The 24,395-nt window shown below is 44.9% G+C and overlaps 1 protein-coding gene across 1 annotated transcript in view; it reads left to right on the forward strand.

Annotated features, from left to right (window-relative positions):
- The window catches only part of AP3M2 (adaptor related protein complex 3 subunit mu 2), a 42,938-nt gene extending 18,789 nt beyond the window's left edge, over positions 1 to 24,149 (forward strand). The window contains exons 5-9 of the mRNA XM_088455879.1: positions 633 to 718; positions 10,299 to 10,432; positions 20,305 to 20,512; positions 20,596 to 20,740; positions 23,130 to 24,149. Of these exons, the coding sequence (XP_088312005.1) occupies positions 633 to 718; positions 10,299 to 10,432; positions 20,305 to 20,512; positions 20,596 to 20,740; positions 23,130 to 23,230 (674 nt within the window). The 3' untranslated portion in view covers positions 23,231 to 24,149. The remainder of the gene's footprint in view (positions 1 to 632; positions 719 to 10,298; positions 10,433 to 20,304; positions 20,513 to 20,595; positions 20,741 to 23,129) is intronic.
- The last annotated feature ends 246 nt before the right edge of the window (positions 24,150 to 24,395 follow it).

The raw sequence follows: 24,395 nt of genomic DNA on the forward strand, positions 1-24,395 counted from the left end.
TACTCGTGGTGCGAGTTAATCAAACCTAATTGAATTCCCCTTTATATGGTCGGAAATAATGCACATTTTCGCCGGTATTCAGGGATGCATCTATGAGGCCGCATCGCACCCATCCATCTGCTGGTTAAAGTGCCTGTCATCACTATTATGGTGCATGCTCACCAGCTCTAAACCTGGTGCAAGAGATCCATCTGGAATCAAATAGATCTCTGCGTATGCTCAGTTCTGCTTAGCCTGCAATTGCGCCTACACGCCCAAGAAACACGCACACCCAGTAACCGCCCAGCTACATCCAGAAGTGGAGATGCCGCTGAGATGCATAAGACGCACATCGCTGCATGGGGGAAGTGGAAAGTGATAAAGTACCAGCCAATCAGATACTAACTGTCATTTTACAGGCTGTGTTTGAAAAATGACAGTTAGGAGCTGATTGGTTGGTACTTTATCACCATCCACTTCATCACTTTTCAAGCCTTAGTACATCTTCCCCCATGTTCGTCTCTGACGTGTAATTATGAAAAAATGCAAGATCCATCTGCAGAAGGACTTGTGTTCTCTTGAATTCGGCCCAGCGCTTACATTTGCCTTCATTGATGAGGTCAGTGATAATACTTATCCCTCCCTTCTCGCAGGATGCACCGTTACTGCCGAAATTCAGGGGGTGATCGACGCTTGTGTGAAGCTTAGTGGCATGCCTGACCTAACACTGTCCTTTATGGTAAGTTAGATGGTAAGTGGCACAGACACCCACAAACGTGTTTTACTTTTAATTTCTAACACAGCAAGGCTTATTTACTTACATTACATTTTGGGAAGAAATTCACATCAAGCTAGAACAACCAATCCACAATTAGCTTGTTTCTGTCCTGTGCCAGTTAGTCAATGAAAGCTGTCATCTGATTGGTTGCTATTATTCTGGAAATATACTAAAATTTACACTAATATACCGTATATACTCGAGTATAAGCCGACCCGAATATAAGCCGAGGTACCTACTTTTACCCCAAAAAACTGGGAAAACGTATTGACTCGAGTATAAGCCTAGTGTGGGAAATGGCAGGAGCTGGTAGTGCCCCCAGTAGTAATTCCCCCTGGTTGTGCCCCCAGTAGTAATCCCTCCTGGTAGTGCCCCCAGTGGTAATCCCCCCTTTCAGTGCCTCCAGTAGTAATCCCCCCTAGTAGTACCCCCAGTGGTAATCCCCCCTTTTAGTGCCCCCTGTAGTAATCCCTCCCTGGTAGTGCCCCCTGTAGTAATCCCCCCCCTGGTAGTTCCCCCAGTGGTAATCCCCCCTTTTAGTGCCCCCTGTAGTAATCCCCCCCTGTAGTAATTCCCCCCCTGGTAGTGCCCCCTGTAGTAATCCCCCCCTGGTAGTGCCCCCAGTGGTAATACCCCTTTTAGTGCCCCCTGCAGTAATCGCCCCCTGGTAGTGCCCCCTGTAGTCCCCACCCCCCAGTAGAGAGAGACGTGACAAGAATAAAAAAAAAAATCACTTACCTGTAACTCCCGCTCCTGGTCCCGCCGCTGTCCGCTCCTCCGGCCGCTTTGTATGGGAGAGACGTCGTCATGACGACGTGTCTCCCATCACCCACTGCGGGAGCCGGAAGATGGCTCCCGCAGTGGGAGCAGCAGCAGTCTGACAGACTCTCAGCGGCTGCTGATTACACCAAACACGCAGCTGCCGGCTCCAGCGGCTGTGTGTTTGGTCAGCGCTACACTTGACTCGAGTATAAGCCGAGGGGGTACTTTTTCAGCACATTTTTTTGTGCTGATAAACTCGGCTTATACTCGAGTATATACGGTAGCTCCTGCGAATATCGGGTATTTGTGTCCATATGCTGAGCCGTACACATGTGCAGCTGCACATCTGAGGCATATACTCCTGGTTCTGCCAGGCACATGTCACATCCATTTACATCCATAATCTCTGCCATTTGTTTTGCTTGCAAAATATGCACCGCTATCAATAAAACGTAAAAAATCTCTTTAATATATTTAAGCAACGCCCACCTCATGTAATATGCAAATAACAGAATAATATATGTTGGAGCAATGAAAGAAGCAACTGTCGGCATCAGTCATGCATTTGTAATCGTCCATTCACAATCTTATCCAGTATTTGCACCTACAGTATTTTTGACCACCCTTAAATAATACAGCTTTCTAATATATATAATAAGGTATATATAAGTGTATGTGCTAGTCAGCATCTGTTTGCAATTGTGCACACACCCCATTACTGTACTCAGTCTATGTTAGTGTGCCCCTTCCCTCCACGGTCCTGTCTGCACAGGCGGGCATAAATGCCACAATAGCAAGCCTGTTTAGGTGTATATGCCTTTGGTCGCTTTCTCAGCATTCATACAGTGATTTTTACAAAGATACACAGCACAATAGTACTCACTCTGTCCCAAGTCTTAATGATTTTTATAAAAATATGTTTATTACTCATTACTAATAAGAATGAAACTACTTTGCAGTACCTGTCCTAGCCTGTAGGTGGTGCTTGGAGTTTATCTTTATAACACTGTCAATTGATGAATAGGAATACCTCCCATACAGTTTATAGAAAAGGGCTACAAACCTTCCATAAGATATCAGCAAACATGTAATCTTTACCCCCTGCAGTACTCTCTCATTTAAATTTAACTAACGATCCCTTTTATGTGTGTGTTTTCTTTGTATTTACATTGTGTAAAATGTAAACATGGAAAGTGAAAATGTATTACAGTGCTGTTTTTAAAATGATTTACAATTAAAGTCCCCGTCATTTTAAAATATGTATAGCATGGATAAGTGCCGTAGCTAGAATTCTGGGCGGCCCTGGCACAGTGAATGACTAGACAAACCCCCCCCCAACCCTCCTTCCTACCAAAAAAAAATAGATCTCGGTTCTAGCTTGGAGTCAAAAGAGTATATTCAATTGACCGCAGGACTTACTGTAGTCATTTAGCTCCGAGAGCTATTCAATTCTATCCCACGTTAAGCTCCATATCCCACGGTAAGCCCAGCGGCTGACGCACGGTAAGGCATTGATTTCGGGTTAAGTGCCCGGAGCTATGCAGTTACCGTGTGCAGAAGCCCACATTAAGTGCACCCTCTGGGCTTACCACGGGCAGTAATTGGATAGTTCCAGGATTTTAACCCGGGAGCTAAAAGCCTGCAGCTAATTGAATTTACCCCAAAGTCTCTGATTATGTCCTCCAAATCCATTTCTTTGCCACCTTTTGCTTAATTGAAAGTATGGCAAGATCCTCTAACCCAGTATATCCCACATCCTCAAGGCACACTAATAGTCCAGGTTTTAAGGATATCCATGCTTGAGCACAGATTACTTAATTAGTAGCTTAGTTATTTTGATTTAACCATCTGTGTTGAAGCACGGATATCCTTAAAACCTGTACTGCTAGTGTGCTTGAGGAACGAGGTGGGAAACACAGCTCTAACTTCCAAACAAACTGTCGGCGGCTGCTGCTGTTACTCTTCACCATCACCTGATTCATTCCTATTAAACAGACCCTACTGTACACATAGGGGGGAATTCAATTAACTGCATTAAGTCGAGATTTTACCACTGGTCAGTTTAACGCGCATATTACAACCTATTTTCACCATGCGCGTTCCCGCGATCCTTGCTATTAAATAGAAAATGCTATACATCGCAACTGGCCGGTAATTCTATAGTGCGTGACTTTAGGGAAATCACCATGAACCCCAGAGAGGTGGCAAATAATACTGGATAACAGTATAGACGGCTATTAGTGGCCATAAGCAAAGTATTTAAGGTTCTTAAAAGATGTCAAATAGCTGACTTTAGGCTTTTTTTAATTAACCGTGGAAAAATTGTAGGAAGCAAATATTTTTCACCGAATTAATGTATCTAGATTATTTTGGGGTACAGAAATATGTCTGAAATGCGTTTTTAATAGTTTAAATCAAGTTTAAAAAATATGGGGGAAATCACTTGTAACTCCCATCTGCAAGTTGAAAAACTCATTCTCCATCTATACAACACCCCAAAATAATGTTCTACATAATTTAAACTAATTTTTGATGTGTTGTTTTTTTTTTTTTTTTTTAGAGAACATCAAGTCTTTATTGGTCAAATTATGCTAAGTAAATGCCTCCAAGTGCAGGATTATTCACTGAGAGGTTCTGCCCTGACTCCTGACATTTTACCCTCAAATATTTTACCCTACTTTTCACACACTCAGGGGCTTCAAGCTAAAATCTGCTTAAACTCCCATTGAGACCGGTGTTAATATAACATGGATTCTATAATTGAATAGCAAAAAGTTGTTGCCGTGTGTTTGTTTTTTAACCGCGTCAAGTAATTTCTGCCCAACTCGCAGCTAATCGGATCAGCACCATCAATGTTATTGCCAAAGTGGGATGAAATTTGAAGTGAATCTCTGAGGGACCGAGAGCAGCCTAGGCCCCCAATAGGTTTAGTGACTGATATTGTGAAATACATTTTAGATACTTATATATTTAACAATCCTGCCACAAGCTCAGACTGAAATGTTAGGCCACTTAAATAGCTCACACTATACCACACTGTGCATGCTGCTAATTCACATTATATACCACACTGTGCATGCCACCAATTCACTCTATATGCCACACTGTGCATGCTGCTAATTCACATTATATACCACACTGTGCATGCCGCTAATTCACATTATATACCACACTGTGCATGCCGCTAATTCACATTATATACCACACTGTGTATGCTGCTAATTCACATGATATACCACACTGTGCATGCTGCTAATTCACATGATATACCACACCGTGCATGCTGCTAATTCACATTATATACCACACTGTGCATGCTGCTAATTCACAGTATATACCACACCGTGCATGCTGCTAATTCACATTATATACCACACTGTGCATGCTGCTAATTCACATTATATACCACACCGTGCATGCTGCTAATTCACATTATATACCACACCGTGCATGCTGCTAATTCACATTATATACCACACCGTGCATGCTGCTAATTCACATTATATACCACACCGTGCATGCTGCTAATTCACATTATATACCACACCGTGCATGCTGCTAATTCACATTATATACCACACCGTGCATGCTGCTAATTCACATTATATACCACACTGTGCATGCTGCTAATTCACATTATATACCACACTGTGCATGCTGCTAATTCACAGTATATACCACACTGTGCATGCTGCTAATTCACATTATATACCACACCGTGCATGCTGCTAATTCACCTTATATACCACACTGTGCATGCTGCTAATTCACCTTATATACCACACCGTGCATGCTGCTAATTCACATTATATACCACACTGTGCATGCTGCTAATTCACATTATATACCACACCGTGCATGCTGCTAATTCACCTTATATACCACACCGTGCATGCTGCTAATTCACATTATATACCACACTGTGCATGCTGCTAATTCACATTATATACCACACCGTGCATGCTGCTAATTCACCTTATATACCACACCGTGCATGCTGCTAATTCACATTATATACCACACCGTGCATGCTGCTAATTCACCTTATATACCACACTGTGCATGCTGCTAATTCACCTTATATACCACACCGTGCATGCTGCTAATTCACAATATATACCACACTGTGCATGCTGCTAATTCACATTATATACCACACTGTGCATGCTGCTAATTCACATTATATACCACACTGTGCATGCTGCTAATTCACCTTATATACCACACCGTGCATGCTGCTAATTCACCTTATATACCACACTGTGCATGCTGCTAATTCACATTATATACCACACTGTGCATGCTGCTAATTCACCTTATATACCACACCGTGCATGCTGCTAATTCACCTTATATACCACACTGTGCATGCTGCTAATTCACCTTATATACCACACCGTGCATGCTGCTAATTCACATTATATACCACACCGTGCATGCTGCTAATTCACAGTATATACCACACCGTGCATGCTGCTAATTCACCTTATATACCACACCGTGCATGCTGCTAATTCACATTATATACCACACCGTGCATGCTGCTAATTCACCTTATATACCACACTGTGCATGCTGCTAATTCACATTATATACCACACTGTGCATGCTGCTAATTCACAATATATACCACACTGTGCATGCTGCTAATTCACATTATATACCACACCGTGCATGCTGCTAATTCACAATATATACCACACTGTGCATGCTGCTAATTCACAGTATATACCACACTGTGCATGCTGCTAATTCACCTTATATACCACACCGTGCATGCTGCTAATTCACATTATATACCACACCGTGCATGCTGCTAATTCACAGTATATACCACACTGTGCATGCTGCTAATTCACATTATATACCACACCGTGCATGCTGCTAATTCACATTATATACCACACCGTGCATGCTGCTAATTCACATTATATACCACACTGTGCATGCTGCTAATTCACCTTATATACCACACTGTGCATGCTGCTAATTCACATTATATACCACACTGTGCATGCTGCTAATTCACATTATATACCACACCGTGCATGCTGCTAATTCACATTATATACCACACCGTGCATGCTGCTAATTCACATTATATACCACACTGTGCATGCTGCTAATTCACATTATATACCACACTGTGCATGCTGCTAATTCACATTATATACCACACCGTGCATGCTGCTAATTCACATTATATACCACACCGTGCATGCTGCTAATTCACATTATATACCACACTGTGCATGCTGCTAATTCACAATATATACCACACCGTGCATGCTGCTAATTCACATTATATACCACACCGTGCATGCTGCTAATTCACATTATATACCACACTGTGCATGCTGCTAATTCACATTATATACCACACTGTGCATGCTGCTAATTCACAGTATATACCACACTGTGCATGCTGCTAATTCACCTTATATACCACACTGTGCATGCTGCTAATTCACATTATATACCACACCGTGCATGCTGCTAATTCACATTATATACCACACTGTGCATGCTGCTAATTCACATTATATACCACACCGTGCATGCTGCTAATTCACATTATATACCACACCGTGCATGCTGCTAATTCACCTTATATACCACACTGTGCATGCTGCTAATTCACCTTATATACCACACCGTGCATGCTGCTAATTCACATTATATACCACACTGTGCATGCTGCTAATTCACCTTATATACCACACTGTGCATGCTGCTAATTCACCTTATATACCACACCGTGCATGCTGCTAATTCACATTATATACCACACCGTGCATGCTGCTAATTCACATTATATACCACACCGTGCATGCTGCTAATTCACATTATATACCACACTGTGCATGCTGCTAATTCACCTTATATACCACACTGTGCATGCTGCTAATTCACCTTATATACCACACCGTGCATGCTGCTAATTCACATTATATACCACACCGTGCATGCTGCTAATTCACATTATATACCACACCGTGCATGCTGCTAATTCACATTATATACCACACTGTGCATGCTGCTAATTCACATTATATACCACACTGTGCATGCTGCTAATTCACATTATATACCACACCGTGCATGCTGCTAATTCACCTTATATACCACACCGTGCATGCTGCTAATTCACAGTATATACCACACCGTGCATGCTGCTAATTCACATTATATACCACACTGTGCATGCTGCTAATTCACATTATATACCACACCGTGCATGCTGCTAATTCACAGTATATACCACACCGTGCATGCTGCTAATTCACATTATATACCACACCGTGCATGCTGCTAATTCACATTATATACCACACTGTGCATGCTGCTAATTCACATTATATACCACACCGTGCATGCTGCTAATTCACATTATATACCACACTGTGCATGCTGCTAATTCACATTATATACCACACTGTGCATGCTGCTAATTCACATTATATACCACACCGTGCATGCTGCTAATTCACCTTATATACCACACTGTGCATGCTGCTAATTCACATTATATACCACACTGTGCATGCTGCTAATTCACCTTATATACCACACCGTGCATGCTGCTAATTCACATTATATACCACACCGTGCATGCTGCTAATTCACATTATATACCACACCGTGCATGCTGCTAATTCACATTATATACCACACCGTGCATGCTGCTAATTCACATTATATACCACACCGTGCATGCTGCTAATTCACATTATATACCACACTGTGCATGCTGCTAATTCACATTATATACCACACTGTGCATGCTGCTAATTCACATTATATACCACACCGTGCATGCTGCTAATTCACCTTATATACCACACCGTGCATGCTGCTAATTCACAGTATATACCACACCGTGCATGCTGCTAATTCACATTATATACCACACTGTGCATGCCGCTAATTCACATTATATACCACACTGTGCATGCTGCTAATTCACATTATATACCACACTGTGCATGCTGCTAATTCACATTATATACCACACTGTGCATGCTGCTAATTCACATTATATACCACACCGTGCATGCTGCTAATTCACATTATATACCACACTGTGCATGCTGCTAATTCACATTATATACCACACTGTGCATGCTGCTAATTCACATTATATACCACACTGTGCATGCTGCTAATTCACAGTATATACCACACCGTGCATGCTGCTAATTCACAATATATACCACACCGTGCATGCTGCTAATTCACATTATATACCACACTGTGCATGCTGCTAATTCACATTATATACCACACCGTGCATGCTGCTAATTCACAATATATACCACACCGTGCATGCTGCTAATTCACCTTATATACCACACTGTGCATGCTGCTAATTCACATTATATACCACACCGTGCATGCTGCTAATTCACATTATATACCACACCGTGCATGCTGCTAATTCACATTATATACCACACCGTGCATGCTGCTAATTCACATTATATACCACACCGTGCATGCTGCTAATTCACATTATATACCACACTGTGCATGCTGCTAATTCACATTATATACCACACTGTGCATGCTGCTAATTCACATTATATACCACACCGTGCATGCTGCTAATTCACATTATATACCACACCGTGCATGCTGCTAATTCACCTTATATACCACACCGTGCATGCTGCTAATTCACATTATATACCACACTGTGCATGCTGCTAATTCACATTATATACCACACCGTGCATGCTGCTAATTCACATTATATACCACACTGTGCATGCTGCTAATTCACCTTATATACCACACTGTGCATGCTGCTAATTCACATTATATACCACACTGTGCATGCTGCTAATTCACCTTATATACCACACTGTGCATGCTGCTAATTCACATTATATACCACACCGTGCATGCTGCTAATTCACATTATATACCACACCGTGCATGCTGCTAATTCACATTATATACCACACTGTGCATGCTGCTAATTCACATTATATACCACACCGTGCATGCTGCTAATTCACATTATATACCACACCGTGCATGCTGCTAATTCACCTTATATACCACACCGTGCATGCTGCTAATTCACATTATATACCACACCGTGCATGCTGCTAATTCACCTTATATACCACACCGTGCATGCTGCTAATTCACATTATATACCACACCGTGCATGCTGCTAATTCACATTATATACCACACTGTGCATGCTGCTAATTCACCTTATATACCACACTGTGCATGCTGCTAATTCACAGTATATACCACACTGTGCATGCTGCTAATTCACATTATATACCACACTGTATATCCCTCCAATTCTTATTATTACACACACTGTCCTCAATGTAATTGAATGCCACACTGCCACCCCCCTCTATTATTTTTCACGAACTTGCTAATCTCATCCTATGTGGCAGCTCTGGTCCTTACCTCTGTCCAGTCACTGTTTCCAAGTGACATCTCATTATCACCATGCAGGCTGGAGAGGGAGGAGGGAGAGGTGTGCCAACTGATGGAACACCACCTGCATCATTTATAATGCTATGCAGGGCGCGGCTAGCCTGGCATTGTAACTCCTATGAGAGGAGTCCCATTGATTGTCGGGCGAGGTTTACCGATGGCACCCCCTTTGACCAGCACCCCATGCAGCTTCTAATTACGGCCATGATGTGGATTTCTATTTCACAAAACTGCAACACTTCTATTTTTCGGTGATATACTTTGTCTGCTCCCACTATATCATGTCTGAATCCTGGCTTTTCTGTTTTCCCAGAATCCTCGTCTCTTAGATGACGTCAGTTTCCACCCTTGTGTGCGCTTTAAGCGCTGGGAATCAGAACGGATTTTGTCTTTTATCCCACCGGATGGTAACTTTCGACTGCTGTCCTACCACGTCAGTGCCCAGAAGTAAGAAGGGGGGAGGCAAATAGTACATAGGGGAAATCCACCTGGGGCAGATTCAGTTATGTGTGGAGACCCTCAGAACGGGTCCTGGTGACTTCCAATTGTTATCTGCAATAAGCCTCTCAGCTCTCAGCCTATGGCGGAGGAAGCAGAATCTTTCTATTGTAGTAGGCGGATAAATGCACTACGGCTTATTGAATCCTCCCATAGTGGTAAATTATAATAACAATACATGATCGTAGTGTATAAAACATGAGAAAGATCTGTTACTGCTATAACATAACATTGCTGAAGCTACAGTAACAGATTTTAGAAAGCAGTTTTATTTCATTTGATCTTTTTCTGCTTACTAGTGGGGTATGATGCTGTTAATATTACTAAACATTGTAACCCTTCATTTTCCTTGTGTATTTGTTAATGGGAGTATGTATTTAGATTAATGCATAATAATGTACATATTGCACTTCTTTATATATTTTTTTTTTATTAATATGCTATTGAATCTACTTGTGGTACTCACATTTCAGTAGACAGACATTCTGATTCTCAGGGGTAAATTTACTAAAGTGAGAGTTTTTAGAAGTGAGTTTTAAAAGTGATGTTGCCAATAGGAACCAATCAGCTTCTACATAACATTTAACTAGCACCTTCTAGAAGATAATAGCTAGAAGCTGATTGGTTGCTATGGGCAACATCACTTTTAAAACTCACTTCTAAAAACTTTCACTTTAGTAAATTTACCCCTCAGTCTCATAATCCCTCTGTCTCCTCCCATAGCCTACATGTGTGATAATCCTCTCTTAATTCAGTAGTTTCAGGGTGTGGCCTTGTGACAAAATGGTGTCTAAGATTATTAAGGATGAAGAAAACGTTGGGGTATCTATATCCAAAAAATATAAGGCACTTGCACCAATATATAAGGGTCTTGCACCAATGACCTATATTGAAAAAAACTGATGTACAAAAACAACGTTCCAAAGCACAATAGTCAGTACTTTTTCATCTGGGTAACAAATACATGTTAGAAACGTACCCACTTAGGTAGACATACACTCACTGCATGTTCCCACTAGCAGCCACGTGTGTGTGCAGCACTTACAGTATCTGCTGTGGTGCACTTACTGTCCGCTCAGCGCTGTCTCTTAGGATAATGGCTCGTGCGTTCCAGCCCTAGTAACCCACCAGGTAACTCGGCACACTGACTTGTGCAGGTGATGGAAAGTCATAAAAAATTACAATAAAGTACAACAGAAAAAGTGGGGAATTTAAAGAAGGGAAATACACTGCCTACACTGAAACTAAATAGCATAAACATATATACATGTCCACATACATACATACATACATACATACGTATGTGCTGTGGGAATGGTATGTCGCTCGCCGGCTTCCTAACTACAGCCCGTGCTGTGCAGGACATATGGGAGCTGGAAGTGACATAACTGCTATAATGTAATAGCATAAATAACTTAATATGGGAACTACCCTGAAACCTACAAGAGAGAATATGTTGCTAGGGAGGATAGCTGTGCATAAGGATAGCTAGATCTTACAGTAATAGCACATTAATCTATATGAAAATAACTCAGCATGGTTTTGTCATTCAAACCCTGGGGAGTGATGGTATTTAATCCACAGATCGGCCAGTAGCACAACACTACAGGGACAGGGGTCATTCCCTGGCATCCCTAAATTCTAAAATATCCAATCAAATCCTGTTGTCTGTATGGGACGGGAACAGAGAGTCACGTTGAATCTTTAGAGACTGCCCCTGCCCCGGGGCTCTGCATTCCATAGATCAGTGATGGACAACCTTATACAGTTCAGATAGACCTCTATCCTACAATAGTGCCGTACCGTACCTTACCCTTGATCTCAGTAAGAAGCCCTAACAATACAGGTTTCAAACAATAGAGACCTGAAATAATATTTCTACTTCAGGGTCCATAGGGGTCCACAGGGTGACCTTGGGGTATAGCTGGATCCTCGGGCACCACGGAGTTAAAGCTTTTAGCTGTTCCCAGGATGCACTTGAGTCCATCCTCCTCTATACCCCGCCCCCGAGCCACAGGCACCTCAGTTTAAGCTGGTGCCCGGCCGGAGTCGGGAAAGCTTTTTATTTTTATTTTTTTAACTAAGTTAAATTTATTTTATTTTTACTTCAGTTTTTTTCTCCAGAGCGGCAGCGATGGGCTGTCTGTACAGACGCCCACGCTGCCGCTCCTTCTCCCTGCTGGCGCCGCGACGCCAGTACTGCACTGGGGATCGCGGCGGGGGAAGCCAGAGTCTGTACTAGCCGGACTCTGGTTTCCCACGCCGCGATCCCCAGTGCAGTAGAGTCTGTACTAGCCAGACTCTGGTTTCCCCCGGGACTGCTGCTGGAGACGCCGGGGAGATCAAGGTAAGCCGCGCACCGCTGATTAGTGGCGGTGCGCGGGTTCCTTTTAAATGCAGTCCCATGCACCCGGTCTAGGGGACAGACCAGGGGCGCTAGCGATGGCGGCGGGCTCCCCCTCCATTGGAGGCATACCCCACCAGACCGCTAGACCACCAGGGTGAATAAGGCAAGCGGGATGCCGGCAACCCGGGGGTTAATATGCTAGCCAGGGGAGGAAGCCTTCCCTGTCTAGCGGCTCCTCCCCTCAGCTCAGCGCGCCTTTCAGCACATAGTCTGGCGTCGCTGAGCTGCAGATTCTTCGGCACCTCCTCCTCTGAGGTCTCCAGTAGCCATTTTCTCTGTGGCAGTGCGGATACTCTCAGGGAGCACGCGGACCGGTCCCCCTGTGTACCTCTCCCCTGCAAAAGGACAGTGTACACAGCACTATAGCCCTCCCAGACACTGAATCTGGGAGGTTGATTGTAGTGGAAAGGTGCAGTGAGTATATCTTCCTGCATGGTATGTGACTTTTGCTAGTGCTGCCTGTCTGTGCTAATTTCTACTTACTGTCAGCCTATACCTATCCCTTTCCTTCTCCTACAAGCCCTACAGGTGTGCGGAGGAAAGGTGTTTCTACTGACCTCACTTATATAGATCAAGTATTTGTGAGGTCCGTCACATACAGTAGTGTGCTACACAGGGCCATATTGTGGGCTGTTGTCCAGCACACTGGTGAGTGCGCACGTTTTCTTCCTATGTCATAACTGTATATTTAATTATATAGTCTGTCATGTCTGAGCAGGCGCTGTTCTGCAGGAGTGGATAGGGAGGATTTGTCACAGGACGGCCTGTGCGGACGGTGCCAGGCGGTCCCTGGTACGTCTAAAGCTCCTATGTCGCAGGAGCCACCAAGGGCGATGTTTTCCCAGGTGCTGGTGTCCATCATGGACAGTCTGTCGGTCCCGACTGCCGTCCCTACTAGGGCGTTGCCCCAGCCTACCATCCCCCATTCCCCGGGTGTCCCACAATTATTGCAGACTCCCCCGGGGTCTCAGCCTGTTGGTCCCTATGCGGGGTTGCCAATGTATATACAGTCCACCCCTGTGGCGCAGCAGGCTGTGGTGCCGTTTCAGGCTCCTGTGGCAGCTCCTCCACCCTGGGTGGATGCGCTTTCCCAAACTGTCCAAGATTTGGCGGCAGCATCTTCGGCTTTTCAGTTGATGTTGCGCAGTGACGTGCCCTCCAGGGCATCTAAACGCACAGTTATGGCGCAGGCTGCGCATTTTTCGGACTCTGAGGGGTCCTCGGATGATGGTGAGGTGCAGGATGACTCAGCCTCAGATGCCTCAGTCCAGGAGGTAGACACTAAGACCCTGATTCAGAGCCGGACGCTCTGACCAGAGCGCTCGCTCTGAATCAGGGCCCACCTCCATAACTATGGAGCGTCCTCCTGGATGCTCGTATAGCTGTGGGTCACCACCCACAGCCTATACGAGCGTGCAGGATGATGGTCGCGATGGTCTTGACCATCACGACCATCGCCAGTGCGAACAGAAGCCTGCGGTTGACTTTTTCAACCGCAAGGCCAGGAGTGATTTTGGCTCTGTCAGAGCCAAAATCACTCCCACTGACATCACTAGTGATGTCAGTGGGGCCGGCTTCTGATGGTAGGCGTTCCCTTGGGAACGCCTCCATCTGGCAGGCACGCCCCCGGCACGCCCTTCAAAGGGGGCATGCTGTCAATCAACATCGACAGCACGCCCCCTTTGATCAGACACAACGAGCGAAGGAAAGTCCTTCGCTCATCGCTTCTCGCACATGCGCACCATCGACCCACTTGCGAGCGGACAGCCGCTCGCGAGTGGGTGTGAATCAGGCCCTAAGTCTTCCATCAATGTGCGGGCTCTGGTTAGGGCGGTGCGGGCCATTCTTCTGATTGAGGATGAGGCACCCGCTCCCAAGTCGAGGTATCCTAGTTTTAAAAAAGCTAAGGTTACTTCTGCAGCGTTCCCCTTGTCTGATCAGTTGACGAATCACATGGCGGTGGCCTGGCAGACGCCCAGTAAGCGATTCCTGCCACAGAAGCGGTTGGCGTCCAATTATCCGTTTCCGGAGGCGCATTGTAAGAAATGGGAAACTCCGCCTGCGGTCGATTCCCATGTAACACGCCTCATCAGGAGTGCTACTTTGCCATTGCCGTCTATATCCTCGCTGAAGGATCCTACGGACAGGAAGGTGGAGACTTGTCTAAAGTCTATTTACTCTCTCTCAGGGGCTGTAGCCCGGCCGTCCATGGCCATCTCCTGGGTGGCCAAGGCCATTGAGGGTTGGGCCAACGCCTTGGAGGATACGTTTACGGATGAAGCTCCGGATGTCCAGAGGGCGTTGTTAGGACCGATGAGAGATGCCGCTTCCTACATTGGATATCCAGGACGCCTACCTCCATGTGTCTATAGCAACATCGTACCAACGGTTTCTGCGGTTTGCTATTCTCCACAACCACTACCAATTCAGGGCTCTACCCTTTGGCCTCTCCAAGGGCACCAAGGGTATTTACAAAGGTGATGGCGGTCATGGCGGCTCACCTTCGGAGCCAGGGGATACGGTTGCTACCGTATCTAGATGACCTCCTCTTGCTGGCAAGCTCCCCGGAGGTACTGATCCAGCATCTTGTCTACAGGCGCACGGGTGGTTGATCAACTGGAAGAAGTCCTCCCTCATCCCAACACAGCAGATGGTTCATTTGGGGGCCCTGCTGGACTCTCATCAGCAACGGATTTTCCTGACTCCAGAGAAGGTCTCCTCCTTACAGCTGCGGATTCACAGTTGTCTGAGCAGTGGCAGAGTGTCGGTGCACTCAGCGATGAGAGTTTTGGGGTCCATGGTGTCGGCATTCGACATGGTGGAGTTTGCCCAGTTCCATTCCAGGCCCCTGCAGAGGCTGATTCTTTCGGAATGGAACGGATTGCCACACAGGATCCGCTCTCAGATGCTGGTGTTGTCCTCGGAGGTGCGTCTGTCCCTGGCCTGGTGGCTACAGACGGCTCATCTCCTCGAGGGGCGCCCCTTTTGGATCCCGGAATGGGTTCTGCTCACGACAGATGCCAGTCTCCGGGGTTGGGGGGCGGTGACAGGCTCCTTGTCACTTCAGGGTCGTTGGTCGGCGGAGGAAGCGATTCTTCCCATCAACATCCTGGTACTGCGGGCAGTGTACAAAGCCCTGCAGTCGTCCGGCACCGCTCTTCACGGAAGGGCCGTTCAGGTGCAGTCAGACAACGCCACCACGATGGCGTACATCAATCACCAGGGAGGGACTCGCAGTCGAGCTGCGATGTCGGAGGTGTCCCGCGTCCTGGCTTGGGCAGAGCGCTATCTTCCAGCTCTCTCGGCAGTCTTCATCCCGGGAGTCCTCAATTGGGAGGCAGACTTCCTCAGCCGTTACGACTTGCATCCCGGGGAAGAGTCGCTTCATCCAGAGGTATTCCAACTACTCGTGGACAAGTGGGGGCTGCCAGAGCTGGACCTGATGGCGTCCCGTCACAATCACAAGCTGCCCGTGTACGGGTCAAGGACAAGGGACGTAGGCGCAAGTCTGATAGACGCGCTGTCGGTGAAATGGCTGTTTCACCTGGCTTACTTGTTTACTCCGATATCTCTGCTGCCTCGGGTCCTGCGCAAGTTCAAGCAGGACGGAGGCACACTGATCCTGGTGGCCCCAGCGTGGCCCAGAAGGTCGTGGTACTCCGATCTGCGGAGCCTGTCCATCGACGCTCCGTACCTCCTACCTCAACGGTGGGACCTGTTGTCTCAGGGGCCCTGTCTTCACCCGGATCTGGGTCGACTATCTTTGACGGCGTGGCTCTTGAGACAGCCGTCCTGAGGTCTCGGGGCTTTTCTAGCTCCATTATTACCACCATACTGAGGGCGCGCAAGCCTGCTTCCGCGAGGATCTACCACAGAGTGTGGCGCACTTACTTTCAATGGTGCGAGGCCAGAAAATATGATCCCCAGGTGTTCCGGGTTTTGCTAATTCTGGCTTTCCTTCAGTCGGGTTTGGATTTAGGATTATGTCTTTCCTCACTGAAGGTGCACGTGTCTGCTCTGTCGGTGTGGTTCCAGCGCAGGATTGCTGCTATGCCGGACGTACACACCTTTTTCCAGGGTGTTTTAAGAATCCAGCCTCCCTTTGTGCCACCTGTGGCCCTGTGGGATTTGGCGGTGGTTCTTCGGGCCTTACAGGGTCCTCCTTTTGAGCCCTTGGAGTCAGTGGAGCTCAAGTGGCTAACTTTTAAGACTGTTTTCCTCTTGGCAATTGCTACTGCCAGGAGGGTTTCGGATTTGGGGGCGCTTTCCCGTCGTCCCCCTTTTCTGTTTTTTCATCAGGACAGAGCGGTGTTTCGCACTCGTCCTGATTTCCTGCCTAAGGTGGTTTCCAGGTTCCACATTAATCAGGAAATTGTTGTACCAGCCTTTCAGTCGCCTGATCTTTTGGCTGGGGAGGCTTCTTTAGACGTTGTCCGTGCACTCCAGGTTTATGTGGACCGGACTAGTTCTGTGAGGAAGTCGGATTCTTTGTTTATCCTCTTTGGTTTTCACAAGAGCGGTTGGCCTGCCAACAAACAGACTCTAGCCTGTTGGCAGGGCCGAAACTAGGATATCTGTCACCCGGTGCAAGGCAGCAATTTTGCGCCCCTCCCTTCCTGTCCCTGAAGTTTGTCCTTGCTCCACGGCTGGCATAAACCCCCTGGCAATGAGCATAAACCCCCCTGGCCAGTAAGGACCTCTAGCATTTGTCTGCAGCCGCCAAGCCACCTTGAGTCAGCTTTTTTCACCCCCTGCAATCTGGCACCCGGTGCACGTGCACCTCTAGCCCCCCCTAGTTGCGGCCCTGCTGTTGGCTTCGTTCTGTTATTATTGAGGCTTATATGCAGGAGGGTTTACCTGTTCCAGCCTCTGTTAAGGCTCATTCCACTCGGTCTGTGGGCCCTTCTTGGGCTGCTAGCCGTGGCGCCTCTGCTGTTCAGCTCTGTAAGGCGGCCACCTGGTCTTCCATTCAGACCTTTTTGAGTTTCTATGCGTTTGACACCTTTGCCTCTCAGGATGCATCCTTTGGGCGCCGGGTTCACCTATCAGCACAGGAGCGTTCCCGCCCTTAGTTGGACTGCTTTGGGACATCCCCAAGGTCACCCTGTGGACCCCTGTGGACCCTGAAGTAGAAAACAAGAGATATGGTAAGAACTTACCTTTGTTATCTCTGTTTCTACGAAGTCCATAGGGTCCACAGGGCACTCGCCCTGACGCACTTGGCTTCGTATGGGCTCTGTGACTGGTCACCGGTTTTCCGTCTCCCATTTCTGTGAGTATGGTTCTTGTGTGTTCCAGTCTTCCTTCTCTCTGTTTCGTCTCCTCCTCCGGCCTTGGCTGCTTACCAACTGAGGTGCCTGTGGCTCGAGGGCGGGGTATAGAGGAGGATGGACCCAAGTGCATCCTGGGAGCAGCTAAAAGCTTTAACTCCGTGGTGCCTGAGGATCCAGGATCCAGCTATACCCCAAGGTCACCCTGTGGACCCTATGGACTTCGTAGAAACCGAGATAACAAAGGTAAGTTCTTACCATATCTCTTATCACCAGCTATGACATATACAGTCAGGTGCATAAATATTGGGGCATTGACAGAATTTTCATATTTTGGCCTCTATTCACCACCACAATGGCTTTGAAATGAAACAAACAAGATGTGCTTTAACTTCAGACTTTCAGATTTAATTTGAGGGTAATTACATCCAAATCAGGTGAACGGTGTAGGAATTATAACGGTTTCTATATGTGCCTCCCACTTATTAAGGGGCCAAAAGTAATGGGACTACCAACTCAAAAGCTATTTCATGGACGGGTGTGGGCTATTCCCTCGTTATTTCATATATATATAATATATATATATATATATATATATATATATATATATATATATAGCGCCCATTACTTATTGTGGATTTCTGCTTGCTGCCTCCTGAGGTGAGAGCAGAAATCCACCATAGGTAGAGCTTTGGTCACCTTTAACGCATTGATGCCGGCTTTTGAGTTCCTCAACGGTCTTTTAGACGGGATTAGCCTCGTAAAGCGATAGTGATGCATTCCGCACAGCGGCACAAGCCATTGAATAGTTCCTTCACTGTAGAAAAGAGTTGCGACCATGATAAAACAATTGAATTCCCCCCACAGAATACCCTGCTCTTCTATTTTTCTTGTTACCCATAACAGAACTTCTTGTACTGCTCATTGAATATAGCAGCAAAGGTTCTTGAAATGTATCTGAACTGCGGACGTTTAAGACAGTGAATATAGCTGCCCCCAATGTATCGATCACAGGTTCTCAAACTCTGCCCTCAGGACCTCAAACAGTGCATGTTTTCCAGGTCTCCTCACAGAATCGCAAGTGAAATAATTAGCTCCACCTGTGGATTGTCAAAATGTGTCAGTGAGTAATGAATACACCTGTGCACCTGCTGTGTGACTTGGAAAACGTGAACTGCATGGGGTCCTGAGGACAGAGTTTGAGAACCACTGGTATAGATGATTTGTGAACTTTAAGCCAATTTTTTCCCCAAAAAACTGGTTAGAATTTATTTTTATTTAATTAAGTTGAAAATGTATTTTGAAAAATATATTTAAATATTTTGTTTAAAATATATATATATACCTAAGGGATGTTTTGCAACCCCCCCCTTCCTCCCGTGTTCATAGTCTCTCCAGCACCAAAAAAATGACCCCTCCCTTTACCCTCCTTTCCCTGTTGCATAGCCCCGTCCCCCTCACCATATTGTAGAGTGCAGCGGAGCATTGGGCAGGAGGGGGCTGATAATCTCACTCCTCGGGGACACAGTGGGTGGCACGTTCGTATGAGATACGACTGTGTCAGGTAAAAACACATGGTTGCGGTCAGATACCATACGACCATGCCAGGTAAGTGGTTAAGAGGGGGCTGTCTCTTTCTGTATAACACTTAACCGTAAAACTAATTGACCTGGGCTTGTAAATAGACAATAAAGCTGCAATAACTTTTTTGACCAGCAGATGGTGCTGTACATGTAATTGTTCAGTTCTGTTAGGTGTTACAAATATCTCTACTAATTTGTTTAGAATATAATTTACTTACTAAAAATACATGAAACTATTGTTTTTAATAAAAAAATCTGCTTGCAACAACCTGATGGCACATGGATGCTCTGTGTCATTGATCACAATAACGGCAAATATCACTAAAGCACATTATAATGCCTACTGAATGCTTTTGAAAAACTCTTACTTCTGAAATGAATGTAATGGGAATGTGTAGATGGTGTGTTTTGCGTTTCACTATTAAAAACAGAGAATAGCATATAGTGGCATCTAGAGCATTGATGGTTGTGCTTTACAGCTTATTTATTCAGTGCTAATTAGTTCTGACATCTCTGCTCTTTATGTCTGTAGTGTGGTACTTGATTGGTTATTCCTTGCAGCTTGGTGGCCATTCCAGTGTACGTGAAGCATGGGATCAGTTTTCGGGAGGGGAGCAGCTCTGGACGATTTGAAGTAACACTGGGACCCAAGCAGAGCATGGGCAAGACCGTGGAGGGGGTGACTGTTACTGGACAGATGCCAAAGGGTGTCCTGAATATGACACTAACCCCATCCCAAGGGACGTATGTCTTTGATCCTGTGACTAAGGTGTGTTATGTCCTATGCATATGAATATTCCTATAATGGTAGTAATTACACATCCTTATCACGTTTCTTCTCTACTTTCCCAGTTGTTGTCCTGGGATGTGGGAAAGATTAATCCTCAAAAACTACCAAACCTGAAGGGAACCATGATCCTCCAGGCTGGGTGCTCCAAGCCTGATGAGAACCCCACCCTAAATCTGCACTTCAAGATCCAGCAGCTGGCCATCTCAGGTATGTACATAACGCTATAGAAACAGAACCGTCTGGTCTATCTAAATTATTCACAACACTCAAAATTAACCAAGAATCTTACACATAAGTTCCAAAGCTGACCCTCTAAAGATGTCTTCAGCTACTCATTGCCTTATCTTAAAATACAATGGTAAGCATAATTTAATTTACAATATTTGTAAACTAATCAATTATATGCCCTAAATGTAGCATTACAACAACTAAAGCTGGGTACACATTAAACGATGTGCAAACGATGCAATAGTCATCACGATTTCCCTTGAGCTTTTGAACAAATGATATAGTGTATACACACTGTGCAATCTTTCAAACAATTGATCAATTTATCTTGCGTCGTTTACGATGTTAATATATCTCCTGGTCGTCCGGTAGTGCGCATACACTGCCCGATTTGTGAAAAATCGTTGACAATATCCTCCGAATGAGCAGCATGTATGGCAGATCTGAAGATGCGATGGACGATGCAGCGGGAGCGCGCATAGTGCTTACACACTGGACAATTTGTCGTTCTGATCCATCAGAAAACGACAATTTTTTATTTTTTTTTTAAATTGTATAGTGTGTTACCCAGCTTTAGTCTGGCACCTAAATCCATTAAGAACACAAATACAGAACTTAATTAAATGGAGTTTAATAAGTCAAAGATGCTTATTGCATAAAAAGAATAACAGTGTCCCGTCTGAACTCCCGTAGCCTTTTCCTTAATGGCTTATCTCTTACCTTTCCCTCTAGAATCCACCTTGCTGCTCCTTATCTGCTTGCAGCACTCTGTAAATAACATCACTGGTTACAAAGCGCTTCTCAATGTTTTCTATCCATATGTCTCTGACTTCTTATTGGAATACACCCCAGCTTGACCAATACACTCCACCTTTAACCTTTGCCTCTCCTCTTATAACATCCTATCCTGTCTTTAAATGTGGGTACACACTGCACAGATATATCTGCAGATCGAGTGATCTGCAAATATATATTTGCAGATGATGGTTGTTATACACACTGAACAACCATCATCTGCTTCTAGCCGTGGGTCCCGCTGGCAGGGGGTTGTGTCCCGCCCCCCTCCCAACGGCCTCTGCTGCTTGTACTTTGCCCATCCTGACATTGCACCATTATAGACGATCATGTCCCCTTTCCCTGCTTCCTTCACTCACATGTTCACTGGTGTCCCTGTTGCTCCTGCAGTCTCATTACAGGCACAGTTCTCTGTACCCTTTGTCTCATGTCAGTCTGTTTACCGCAGAAGTCCCTGTTATGTTGTATGGCGAGTTATTTTCTTTGGTGTGAATGCTATGCTGATTGGTAACGCCTACTCACTGAATGTTTCAAGCATTACTCATACATCTGTTTATTGTACCACACATCTGTTTATACTTAATTCTACATTTTTATTCTTGTGTGTGTTTATTCTTGTATTTGCTATTATGCTTCATTGCGTTAATGTACTTGTATGCCAACTGTCAATTGTGGAACATTATAAACAGATGATGATGATAACATACCGAAATACAAATGCTTAATGGGACGAAAAACAGAACTAAAATAAACAGGAATAAGAGCACATGATTTTCATGTATTCTGTTACCTGGGAGAAGACTTTAACATGCAAAGATTCTCAGTATCAGACTGAAGCCAGAACATCTCCTCCATCTCCCTTGTGATCTCTCTGTGATGTGCTTCTTGCTGTTCTGTTTTACATTTTATGGCCCTAAATTCCCCACTTCTTGCCGTAAGTTCTATACATATTCTAACTTTCATCTAATGCATGGGTAGACCACCTCTTGTTAGCATGCCCAAACAGCAGAACTGTGACAGGGCATGCTGGGATGTGAAGTACCACAGCAGCTGGAGAGCCACACATTGCCTATCACTAATCTAACCTGTAGCAGAGGGATGAGGATAACTCAATTAAGGGGAGAGTGATTTTTCGCACAGATGCATAGGAAACATTATATTAGGTTGATGCCTTGTGATATGTGATCTCTATATCTTCCTTATAAAACTAATATCTATTATAAAAGGTATTGTGTATGTGATGCGCAGCTAATTTACACTTGGCGAGGAATACCCTCTTTGCTCAGCTCCTTCTGAAACAGCAAATATGTTGCACAAAAGTTAGTGCATGATGTCACAAATGAGTATCTATATCACATTTCTGTATTTAGGGCCAATATTTTCACTGCACCATAACAGCCATTTAGCAATTGCCTTTATCTGTCGCATGCAAGTTAGATAGTGAAAGCAAGTGTCTGATTGGTTGCTATGGTTTGATGTAAATTATACACTTGCAATGTAAGTTACCAAGCCCTCCTGCTTTGTAAAGCTGATGTTCCAGTTATGCAATCCTTTTTCATGCCATTTTATGCAGGGCTGAAGGTGAACAGGCTGGACATGTATGGTGAGAAGTACAAGCCCTTCAAAGGAATCAAATACATGACCAAGGCCGGCAAGTTTCAAGTCCGAACATAACGCGGAGCTGTGCTTCCGAGGACACCGAAAATCCCTTGCCACCTAAGAGGTGTTCAATAATTCCCGATGCTCCGACGGCATTGTACTCTGTAAATATATGGAGCATGTAGAAGGTGTGACCTGCAGTGTGTGTGTGTGTGCGGATGACACATAGGGGTTTTGTGTGGTAGGGTTGTTGTGTGATGGGTTTCCAGGGAACATCAGAGGTAGGTTGAAATATTTTATGTTAGTGTAAAGATCTGAAAGGGTGATGTGCCTGTGTCTAGTTTTTATGGATCAAAAACTGCAAGATTGTGGCGGATAGGTACATCAGAATAATACTAACTGTCAACCACTTGTCAAACAGGGAGATCCGGAAACCCTGCACAGTTAGCAGTATTTGAGACTGTGTCTGGAGTGTGTGTTGTCCATTGTTCTACTGTATGTGTCTAACTCTACACAGCTCCGCTGTGGTGATCTGACTACTGGCGTATACCTTGAAACCACTGTCTTGAGGTGATTACTGGTGCCCAGCTTGCACTAGTATTACCCAGCAAGGCCTGGATGAATGTGCACTATTGCAAGACAGCTACAAAATTTGCAAAGTGCAGAGAGAGACATTTATTCCTGGCACTCTCCGAGGTGCTGATTGTATGATAAATTGTAGAACCACTGTTGTGAGCCTCAGGATTACAGTACTTGGCGATGAGTATGGATGTTTGGAGGAATTGGATCCAATGGTGAGATAAATGTACTAAAAGTTCCCCAAATGTTTGTGCATTAAAGTTATGATTGTTTGGATGGACCTCTTGTTGTCATGATTCTAGTCATGGGCCGCGTCTGACCAGTAGCTTCTACCCGTTGCTATCAGGACCCGATAGAGAGACTACACTCCCACCTGCCTGGATATGTTTTGTAAATACAGGAATCATCATTTATCGGGAGAATTGAATTACAAGTTCTGTGCAGGTAGTCAACAATTCTAAAGAAAGCAATAACATATAGTACCCCATACAGACTACCGCTGGAAAAAAGTAAGTTTTATCTTTTTCTCTTGAATTATATGTATTTATCTCAGTATATGCATCCTTGTTTTTATCAATTGGTAGTATGCTGCAAACTACATTTTAAAAACAGAAGTGATATTCCCATTTTATCTTTAAATATATCATGCCCAATCTTTGGG

The sequence above is a fragment of the Taudactylus pleione genome, unplaced genomic scaffold (assembly GCF_031769625.1).
Source record: "Taudactylus pleione unplaced genomic scaffold, aTauple2 ptg000676l, whole genome shotgun sequence".
In the NCBI taxonomy this organism is placed as follows: domain Eukaryota; kingdom Metazoa; phylum Chordata; class Amphibia; order Anura; family Myobatrachidae; genus Taudactylus; species Taudactylus pleione.